At 55.7% G+C, this 11,048-nt stretch overlaps 4 protein-coding genes across 4 annotated transcripts; 3 read left to right on the top strand and 1 right to left on the bottom strand.

The window, feature by feature from the left end:
- Positions 1 to 719: 719 nt before the first annotated feature.
- ATEG_09182 (uncharacterized protein) lies at positions 720 to 3,092 on the top strand (the record flags this gene model as incomplete). Its single annotated transcript, XM_001217803.1, has 1 exon — positions 720 to 3,092. One exon carries the CDS (start codon positions 720 to 722, stop codon positions 3,090 to 3,092), a length of 2,373 nt encoding a protein of 790 aa, XP_001217804.1.
- Positions 3,093 to 4,443: 1,351 nt separating this feature from the next.
- Positions 4,444 to 5,728, bottom strand: ATEG_09183 (glycoside hydrolase family 16 protein; the record flags this gene model as incomplete). Its single annotated transcript, XM_001217804.1, has 3 exons — positions 4,444 to 4,782; positions 4,828 to 5,281; positions 5,331 to 5,728. The coding sequence occupies 3 exons, from the start codon at positions 5,726 to 5,728 to the stop codon at positions 4,444 to 4,446; spliced, it is 1,191 nt and encodes a 396-aa protein (XP_001217805.1).
- A 1,609-nt stretch (positions 5,729 to 7,337) lies between these two features.
- ATEG_09184 (uncharacterized protein) lies at positions 7,338 to 8,621 on the top strand (the record flags this gene model as incomplete). The annotated part of the gene is made up of 1 exon (XM_001217805.1): positions 7,338 to 8,621. One exon carries the CDS (start codon positions 7,338 to 7,340, stop codon positions 8,619 to 8,621), a length of 1,284 nt encoding a protein of 427 aa, XP_001217806.1.
- An 823-nt stretch (positions 8,622 to 9,444) lies between these two features.
- ATEG_09185 (MFS transporter) lies at positions 9,445 to 10,993 on the top strand (the record flags this gene model as incomplete). Its single annotated transcript, XM_001217806.1, has 2 exons — positions 9,445 to 10,044; positions 10,283 to 10,993. 2 exons carry the CDS (start codon positions 9,445 to 9,447, stop codon positions 10,991 to 10,993), a joined length of 1,311 nt encoding a protein of 436 aa, XP_001217807.1.
- Positions 10,994 to 11,048: the final 55 nt, after the last annotated feature.

Here is an 11,048-nt window from a genome sequence, read left to right on the forward strand (position 1 = left end):
CGATCTTTGCGGTCCATACGATCTACAGTACTGTAGAAATTTCCTCCTCCTGATAAGAATGATAAATTGCGACAGGAGAGTCACTGTGACAGGAATGAACATTCATTAGCGGTGATCGATGCGACGTTACTTTCCTTCTAATACCCAACTATGTGCTAATTTCGGATGGGGCGAGGAAACCTCCGGAAATCACTCCCTCCCGTCGCATTCTGCTTTTCTCCGCTGCCCCTGCATGTGCCCACTTCAGCCCTTTCTCTGTCCAGGTTTCCCTTCTCCTTCAGCCGGTTTTCTTTCTTTTTTTCTTCCTCCATCACCGTCATCCCGCGAACTTGGCCCTCCACTTGGTCGTCTTTGAACTTGGCCGGTCCATGTTCGTGCATGCTCGGCGCATGTGTGTGTCTCTGATTGTGCGACGTGGAATAGGGGCCGCCTAGTTCTCCAGAGAGTGATCGATACTCGACACCTCGTTAGAGAAAGTCTCTTATGAGTCTTTGAACCCCGAGTGAGTCCAGACTGTCCGAAACAGGCATAGATCGAAGGAGCCGTTGGGTCTCGCGAGATTAATATAACTAACCGGAGACTAATCGTCCTAGATCGCACTAGTTTTAGTCGCCTCTGGACTCCAGATCCCGCCGTTTATCATGCCCAGGAGGCCCACGCGACACCCCCGATCCTAACGCTGCGTGAATGAATCCAGTCGCAATCCTTTCCCTCGCATCATGGCCGTGGAGAAACAGGACTCTGCCGCCGCCGCCCACGGCCAAACCCCCATGAAGTTCTCCCGCTATCGCTCGGTTCGCAAGGCCGCCTCTCAGAAACAGACCCCGGATGCGATGCCCCCGTCCACCCCGCTGCCGCTAGAAAAGCCTCTCAGCATGACCGCCTCGGGTATTGTGTCACCGCCCGCCGCGTCGACAAATGCGACCATCCAGCGGAGCATGTCGCGATACCGGCGCCAGAAGGCACCGTCGTCGCGCTCCTCCACCGAAGTCCCGTCACAACCCCCGGTGCCCGCTCCGTCGCACCAAGTCCTGGCCTACAGGTCCCAGGCGCATGATCCAGCAAATGGATATTCGGTTCCCCAGCCACTACGCAGAGAGCCGGAATCCCTCGAGAGAAAGAGGGAAGCCGCTGCGGTAGTCAATCCCTTTCTGGGCGATGATGAGGACAGCGAGGACGATAGCGAACGGGAAAGGCATCGGCAGAATGCGATGGACAGGTTGACTGGTGGTGACGTCTCGACGACACGGCCTTCGCCTCGTCCGACAACGCGCGAAAGAAGCGTGAAACATCGCGAGGACCGGTCGCGACGGACCAGCCACGATCGGCCGCGCCGCTCCCTAACCGAAATGATCAAGGATAAGGTGTCAGGAGAGACGGCAGACAGGGGCGCTGATCAGAGTATGGGTGCCCAATTTCCAGGCCTCGACGCCCCCGTTTCCGCAGTCAATGCCGGGGAGCGCAGGGTTGTCGTGCAATACAAAAAGACGTCCATGGATTTGCCTGTCACACCATCGACCTCCGTGGAAGATCTTTTGTTCCTGGCAGCGGAATCGCTTGATGGTGAGATCGACCCCACCAAGTTTATCCTGATGGAGTCGTTTCTCGAACTCGGACTCGAGCGTCCGTTGCGTCGGTACGAGTCGATCCGAGACATCATGAACTCGTGGGCGCATGACAGGGAGAACACGCTGATTGTCATTCCGTCCGCCAGCCTAGACGCATTGGGACTGCTGGACGCCCAGCGGGTGCCCGCGCAGCAGCCGGCGGACGTGACGTTACACCTGTATTACTCGCAACGGCCGCGCAAGTGGGATAAGCGGTACATCACCCTGCGATCGGACGGCCAAATCACCGTGTCGAAGCGGGAAGAAGGGCAGGAGCAGGCCAATGTGTGTCACTTGTCGGATTTCGACATCTATTCGCCGACGGCGAGCTTCCTCTCGCACAATGTCAAACCGCCCAAGAAGCTCTGCCATGCCGTCAAAAGCCAGCAGAAATCCAGCATGTTCTTATCCACTGAGAACTTTGTGCACTTCTTTGCGACGAACGATCGCACCATCGCCGACCAATTCTACCGCGCTGTCCAGACGTGGCGGAGTTGGTATCTCGTCAACATGCTGGGCGCTGGCTACCTGGAGGAAAAGGCGGATGTCCAAGGACAGCCGTTGCGGCCGTTGTTGAATATGAGTGCGTCTGAGAGCTGCCACAGTGATGAGGGCGCTCAAGCTTTAAATCGCTCCAAGTCGTATCGATCCAAAGACCTGTTTGCACGCAAAAAGACCACGCGGGAACATGCACCGCCGCCGCCATCCTTTCCGAAAACTCTTGTCGACGGGTCTGACAGGGCGGATGCGCCAGTGGGTGACTCGCCGTTTGCCTCGTCGGGTCTTCTCGGCCGTACCTACTCTATGCGCCAACGTGCGATGAAAGAGCGCGAAGAACGCGAGAAGCGCGCGAATGAAGAGCCTTTCTCGGCACAGGGTCTCGTGGGCAATTTGAGCTCGCGCCGCAGCCGACCCAACAGCCGCTCCAACAGTCGCTCCAACACGATGACTTCGGCTCACGCCCCAGATTTGCACGGCGTTATGAAACGCTCGCAGTCGGAGAAGATCAAACCGCTCGTCGATTTGACGCCCGTCTACCAGGAACCGCCACAGCATATCCGCAAAGGCAGAGGCGTTGCCGTCGAACCAGGCCAGCTCCTGATCGATGCAGCCACCGGGCCCGAGGCGCCAGGCGGAATCGCCATCCCTCCGTCGACGACATGGAGACGACCCCCGCCGCCGGAGATACCGTCCGATACGCGGACTCGACAGCGCTCGAACACAGCCCGCAGCACCAGCAACCATCAGCGACCATACAACCTTCAGTCCGCTACCGCGCCCACATCGCCCATCTCCCCTGACGCCTCTCAACCGCGCGGAGACCCGTTCCTCCCGAATAGTCTCCTCGCGCGTTCGCACGTTCCGGTAGGAGGCGTACCAAAAGGCCACGGCGTGGCGACGGGAGACCGCAACGCGTCGAAACCGATGCTGGACATGTCGCCAGAGAATCCGTTTGCCGAGGGCAGCTTACTCCGCAAGTTATGAGTCATTTACGATGATGATGCATGGCGTTGGTTAGGTCGTTGTTGAGGTTAGATATCCAGATGTTACATAAGTGATTTGACATGTCCATATTCAATTGAGTCTTGACTCTACAATGCTGTTATGAATACGTATGCCCTCCAGCGAATAGTTAATTATCCGCCCTCCCCAGCACCCCCTCCACAGCCTGCACAATCGCCTCGGCCGTCCGCTCGGGCATGCTGAAAAACGGCGAATGCGACGCGGGCAAATGCGCCGTGAGCACATTCCCCGGCGCAGTCTGCGCCATCATCTTGACCATCTTCTCCTGCACGAACAGCGGAATCGCTTGATCCTCGTCGCAGAAGATATACGCACAGGGCATGGCCCGCCACGGCTCATGGACGACGGCGCCATAGAACGGCGCCCTGCACGAGTGACGCAGCCACGCAATCGCCGCCTCCTGCAGGTCCGGCGCGACATCGTGGTAGAACACCCTGCGCTCGTCGGAGGGGTACGAGTAGTCATTCTGTAAGCACAATCAGCCTGGGGCCTCCACCACAAACCAAACAAAAACATCGCATGAAAAGGAAACGAAAGGGGGATGGGTGGGTAGGTGTGTACATCAAACTTCATCCACGGCATCCACACCCCACCCAGCGCATCAAACAACGACCGCCCACTCTGCAACGCAAACGCCGCGAGGTACACCACGCCCGCGATGCCGCCGGGCTTCCCCTGCGCCGCGCGGTCCGCCGTCGCGAACCCCTCGCTGGCGTTGGAGACCACCACCCCGCCGTAGGAGTGGCCCAGCAGCACGACGGTCTTGCCCTGCTCGTCGATGAGGCGGGCCAGCGTGTGTCGCAGGCTGGTCACGTCGTCGGAGAGTGTCTTAGTCGGCGGCTCGGCGCCGATGGACGGGTGCGAGACGCTCTCGGTCGGGTAGCCGGCGGCGTGGAGGGCGGGCTCTAGGAGGGAGTAGCAGGTGGAGGTGTGCCAGGCGCCGGGGGCGAGGACGATGGTGGGGGGCATTTTTGGGTGTTTACTGTGTATGCGAGGGAGGGGGGTTATACAGCTGGAGGTTTGTAGGAGAGGTTGGGGGGTTTCCCGGGGGATCGAGGCTGTGGGGAAGTTGAAATACCCCATGAAGTGGCTGGTTTACCTCCACCTGGGGGATCGACGAGATGGGGGTCTTCGGCTGGCTGCTACGGTAGATGTGAAGATGTAGAGTTCTACGAGAGAGTTCAAGTACCGAGTGGAAAGCCGGAGTATCAGTGATCATTAGTTCGATAGAACTCAGCTATAGCATTATGGTAGGTCATCAGAACGGAAACATTGCAACATCATAAACACGCGGAATACCCTATATCAACCATCAATTGCCCTTGTACACCTTGAAGCTCTTAAACTCCCAGTACGCCTCCTGAAACGCAGACGGATTGTCCCGCACAAAGTCATTGCACTTTCCAGGACAGTTGTACTGCTTAGTGTAGAACTGCGGCTGGCCCCCGTACTGCCCGCACAGATCGATATTCGCAATAATGCTCTGGTTGCGGAAGTGCGACGGGATATCGCAGTTCGTGTTCGGGAAGTCCGCCAGCGCGGTACCCCATGTCGACGGGTCAGGATGGCCAGAAGTAATGTCGTCCGGGATGGAGTCCCGATGGAAGTACCAGGCGCGGATGCCGGCGTCACGCAGTTCCAACGCATACACCTGCGGTCATCAGCATACGCCATACACGCAGTGCACATTACTTACCCCTCCGCCGCCTTTGTTAAAGGCCTCGCCGTAGGAGTCCGGCTCGCCTTGGACTCCACACCCCGAGTTGTCGTTGGTGCTGTTGAGGCAGGTCTTGTAGTTGGTTGTGCCGGTCTGTTTCCGCTTCACTTTCATGTTGCAGCCACTCGTCGTGTGCAGCGTCACGGCGTTGCCATCGGTGGCCTTGTTGTTAGTCTCCAACACGTCAATTTCTCCGTTTTCAGGCCAGTTGCTGGGATCGGTCAGCCAGAGCGCAGGCCACGTCCCGCAGCCATACGGCGTGTGGAGGATATCGAAAATGAACAGTCCATCGTCGTACGCGGTCTTGGACTCCAGCCGGACGGACTGGCGACCGTTGACGGCATTCGTATTTGTCGTGTCCACCTTGAGCACGACGGAATTCTCAGTAGCATGCGTGAGATTCAGCCATTGGGCGCCCGCTCTATCAACATATCTACAAACTCGTCAGTACCATCCTCCCCCAGTGCAAGGAATATACATACTGCACAAAGCCATCAGTCGGGTCCTCCCCCGAGTAGTAATTGAAACGATCGAGAAACTTTGCCGGGTCATAGGTATCAACCAATTGATAATCCAATCGCGAATAGTCAGGATACCGATTCGCCTTGGTGCCCTCGACCGCGCCCACAATCACCGCAACGATGACCACCACCACCGCGACCCCGGCGATCAGCTTCGTGCGCAGCGACCAGCCGCGCGGGTTGTACCACGGATAGCCTGCGCCGGGCTCTGGGTCGCGCGGCGGCCCGGACCCAGCGCCTGGCGGCGGCGGAGGCCCTGCATGCTGGAAGTCGTCGACTTCCAACTTGGGAAGATGCGAGGTTGCGCCTCCGTAGCGACTGAAGTCGTCGGTTGGAGGGTAGAATGGTCTGGCGCTCATGGTCGGAGATATCGCAGGGATAGTGCTTGCGAGCTTGATCGTCCAATTGATGGGTTATTTGCCCGAGACGAGTCGCACAGGATGGAAGATTGGGTCTTAGTCGGACAGGATGATGTAGGACGATAGGAAGATCGGTGGTCGGGCGTCAAGGGCATCGAGGAGTTGGTGACACAGTGTGAGATGGCGTCATGAGGAATGCTCCGATCATGGCCTAAAGAGGAAACCAGGGGGGCTGCATGCAGTAGGTCATGCAATCAGGGCGATTGTCATATCAGTGCTCGTGTGTCTTATCAACTCAAGAATCTGTCTGCGGCTGTAGATGGCGTAATGGCATGCCAATGTCTGTCTTCTCTTGTGGGTGATGTTGCTTCAGCGCAGTACAATACGGAGTATAGTATGGAGTACGTTGTAGGAAGGGCCAAAATGAGGGTGTGGATGGTCCCTGATTTGCTAAAAATAACACCCATTGATGCATAACCTGATTGTTAAGCTCCTTAGTCATGGCTTAATTTTCCCTGCAGATCATCGAGAAGCTTACCCTGACATAAGACTGCCTAATATTGTTCCTTTTAGTGCTTGGATATTGCAAACCGCCAAGTCAAAGAGATCTAGAAGCACCAATTAAATATCGAAACCAAATCCAATCGACAGTTTGTTTCTCGCCAGGTCCAATTCGGTGCTTGTCCAACCCTTATGAAAGAGGGGTTATGTCTGTCAGGGATCTATATGCTGTAACGAAAGCAGGGCTCTCTTGGACAGTAGACGCCTATGTAGTATCCTTATAAGCAGGATCTTCACGTGGGTCCATCAAAGTAAAAATACGTACCTCGTTTCTTTGGAAAAACCACACTCCCAGCATATACCGAATGGAATGCCTGTATCCTACAGTGAGAGTGTTTCGGAGTCCAAAATCACCTCCCAGAAGATCTGACTCTCTTGGGATATAATACTTCCCCCTCTATAGGGGACATGCCATCATACGAGGGTACATCGTCACCGTGGGTAAATTTCGGTCGGACATGATGGACATACACAATCTCGTGTCCAATACTCTATACTCTGGCGCGGACAGAACGGATAATCCCCTGGGTTTCGTAAGAGTCGGAACAAAGTCGGGATAACATGGATGGTGCCTTTTGTTTCTGCCTAGAATGTAATGGACGATGATTGCTTTCATCCTGATATCGCGGCGTAAGTCGAGCTGCGGGTTGAGGATGCAGGTTGCTAATGGATTATCGCGGGGGTAACAAAAGGCACAGAGTAATGTCTGATGAGAGCACCTCCTCTTGCTTTCACACCCAATGGATCCCTATATGTATAGAAGGTGATATATGAAAGACGTGCTAAGCATTATGGGGTTCCCCACCGGATGAGCCTTTAGCCCTTCTCAACACGGTTCCCCGCTTGATCCTTTGTCTCCAACTCTCCAACTCCTTACACATGCCTGATCGCAAACACAGACAATTCAGCCCCAGGAATGGAGCTGCAGGACAGGAAGGAACAACCGCAGCCGAATGCGGAGACTATGCAGAAGGCCTCAACAGGGTACAGCAGCTGATATGCCCACAGTGTCAGTAACAACCGAGCTAACAGTCCCAGCCGTCAGACCATGGTCGTCGCCGCTGGCGCGCTCGTCATGTTCACGACCTGCGCCTTTGTATTCACCTTTGGTGTCTACCAGTCGCTCTATGAAGAGATGGCCAAAGAAAACAACACCCCGTTTACAGGGGCATCAACCGCGCGAATTGGGCTGATCGGAACACTCGCCATCGCTCTGATGTCCATGGGAGGGCCTTTCGCGATGCTTTGGGCAAAGCTATACCCTCCGCAGGTTGTCATCATCGCGGGTGGGTGGATCTGTGGTATTGCGCTCATTCTGGCCAGTTTTGGAAAGCAGCTATGGCACTTTACACTCACACAAGGCGTTCTTCTCGGCATCGGAACCTGTCTTTCCTACGTCCCGACTATGTCTGTCGCACCGACATGGTTTGACAAACGCCGTGGCCTCGCCATGGGAGTCATAATCTCTGGGACTGGCGTCGGAGGCATGATCTGGCCGCCAGCGCTGCGTGCGATGATCACGCATTTGGGATTCCGCGACGCCCTTCGCATCTCGGGCTGTATCGCACTCGCTCTCGTCTCCGCAGCCGGATATACGCTCGGCTGGGAGCCGAAATTCAAAGCACAGCAGATTCCAGTCCAGACGCAGGGTCTCTCCCAGAAATGGGGATGGATGAAGGTACCGTTGGTGAACTGGCGGGTGGCACGGAGTAAACGCTTCGTCGCCCATGCCCTTGGGTGTTTCCTGCAGTCTGCGGGCTACTCCACACCACTGTTCTTCTATGTCGCCTATGCGCGAGCACTTGGCTACAGCAATACGACGGCGGCGAACTTTCTGACCGTCAACAACGCCGCCAACTTCATCTCGCGAATTATCATCGGCTATGCGGCGGATAGATGGGGTCGTATCAATGCCCTCGCCGTGACCACATTTCTCAGTGCGATCATTGTGTTTGCATTCTGGTTGCCGTCCACGTTTTACCCGCGAGAACTGTCGACTTCGAGTGCTGACGGACTGTTCATCGTGTTTACAGTGCTGTATGGCGCATTCGCGAGCGCGTACATATCTCTCTTCCCGGCATCGCTGATTGAGCTGTTCGGGGTACAGCACTTCACGAGCGTCAATGGCGCGCTGTATCTCATCCGGGGTATTGGGGCGTTCGGCACCCCCTTGACTGGCCTGTTGATCCCCCAGACGACGGCATTGACAGCGCCTTGGGTGTACGAACGGGCCGTCATCACCGTGGGAGTGTTGCTTTTTGCTGCGACCGTGGCGTGTTTCTGGGTTCGCATTGAGGCTACTCTTGGACAGACTTGGAGGTGGAAGGTTTAGATCCGCATGTTCTCGAGAAGTGCGGCTAGCCCTAATACACGGAGGAGGGCCGAACACGTATAAGTATGTACAATGCCGATCGACGTCCATCACTAGTCGATCTCATCGATGCTAAGAAGCGAAAACAACTAGCGCAGATCGCTCAACCTATCTCTCGACTTCCTATATTCGGAGGGAGTTCATTGAACATGAGATGTTCTAGTTGAAGGCTTGTCCCATCGGATGAACGGTTTTGCTCTCGTCCAGGCTCCATCAACTTCGTGACGATGGACACATGCCGTGAATGTTAAAATGGTGGCTTCGTTTGTGTGGACCCTACTCTGACCGAACCCTTGATCGACTCCATACACATTGCCGCATTGCGCAGATCAGCATTCCGACGAGATACCCACACTGCAGGTGGACCGGCTGGATCGAACCCATTCCTTGGCCCAGGGCAGATTGGCTCAATAGTTGCACCCACAATTTGCCAATATTCGCTCTTATCGGTTCAAATTGCAGGGAAAGATGATATCGCGTCATCTCGGGTCGATTCATGATCGTCAGTGGTGGCCCGAGAAATACAGGTCTGATTATACTGCGCTCCTGCAAGGGACATCCACAGTCATACAAATATCATGCCGTTGCTACCTCCACAGTCTCGAATTTGGTGTGCTCGTGAAATATCTCCTTCGACATCAATTTTCGTCCAGCTGTTGTTCATCTATGCCGCCTGCCTCTACGACCACAGCATAAGTGTTCAGGTCCACGACATAGGAGCATCGAATTTAGATCATGGATTATTAGAAACGACATCCAGAAGGTCACCAACTACTACCACACAATGGGACTCCGACACCTGTTCCGCCGCCTGCTTTGCGATCACGGAGCTGTCACGCAGGCAATCATTGAAGCAACATATGAAGGCAACAGCACCGAGGAAGACCCTTACGTGGTCTCTTGGATTCCCAATGATCCGCACAATCCGTTGAACTTCAACCACCGGTACAAACAGAGTATCGCATTCCTCGCCATCACGGGGTCAGTGGTTGTCGCCTTTGGGTCATCGACATATGCAGGCGGCATGACGGATATCATGGCCGATCTCCACTGTAGTCGGGAGGTTGCGATTCTCGGAATCTCGCTCTTCGTGCTCGGATTTGGCGTAGGCCCTATTATGTGGGGTCCTCTCAGTGAGATATATGGGCGTCGTTTGACATTGACCCTCAGTCTATGCTTGTTCGCGGTGTTTTCGGCGGCGGCAGCTGGAGCGCAGACGATCCAGGCGCTGGTGGTCCTCCGCTTTTTTGCCAGCAGCCTTGGATCTGCACCGTGGGCTGTCACCAGCGGCATGATGTCCGACATGTTTCCTGCGCATGATCGTGGACTTTATAGCAGCCTGTTTTCCGCGACCGCGCTTTCAGGACCGGCCTTAGGGCCTATTGTGGGAAGCTTTCTGGCGGAGGGAGGCGGCTGGCGATGGTGTCAGGGGATTCAAGCAATCCTGAGTGGAGCCTTGAGTATTCTCATGATCTTATTTCTGCCGGAGACATATGCCCCCCGTCTTGTTACGTGCACGAGGGAAGACGCTGAGCAGAATCACCGGACAAGTGTACCGCACCAAGCATGATATCCAGCACCATCATGTACCCGCCATCAGGAAAATGCAGACCACGCTGCAGCGACCCTTTGTGATGCTCTTCCGTGAGCCCATCGTCCTCCTGCTGAGCACCTACATTTCCATCGTCTACGGCATCCTCTACCTCTTTTTCGATGCCTTCCCTTACGTCTTTCAGGACGTCCGGGGCTGGAGTCCCGGCCTGGGCGGCCTGTCTTTTGTGGGCGTGTTCATTGGTACAGTCCTATCCATCGCGCATCTGATCCCAGCGCACCGACGATATAGAGCGAAAGCCCTGGCGTCTCCTACCCGATTGCCCCCAGAGGAACGGCTCCCTCCGAGTTTTATCGGCAGCATCTGCATGCCCGTCGGCCTCTTCTGGTTTGCGTGGACGAACTCCCCCTCGATCCATTGGATGGCACCGATCGCCGCCGGGGTGCCGTTCGGCTTCGGCCTGGTCGCGGTGTTCATGCCGGTGACGAACTATCTCGTCGATTCGTATACGATATATGCTGCCTCCGTGATCGCGGGACAGTGTCTGTTACGGTCGTCGTTCGCGTGTGTTTTCCCGCTGTTCACGCCGTACATGTACCGCGGTCTCGGCATCCATTGGGCGTCGTGCGTCCCGGCTTTTCTGTCCTTGGGGTGCGCCCCTTTGCCTTTTGTGTTCTACAAGTACGGAGCGGAGATCCGAAAGAAATGCCATTATTCAGCCGAGGCCGATGCGTATATGCGGAGTCTGTCCGCGACTGCGCCGGCCGACCATCCGGGATGAAGGAAGGAAGAACAGAAACGAAACAGGCAGAATAGAAGCCTAGAGCACAGAGGAA

Source organism: Aspergillus terreus, genomic scaffold (assembly GCF_000149615.1).
Source record: "Aspergillus terreus NIH2624 scaffold_14 genomic scaffold, whole genome shotgun sequence".
NCBI lineage: Eukaryota > Fungi > Ascomycota > Eurotiomycetes > Eurotiales > Aspergillaceae > Aspergillus > Aspergillus terreus.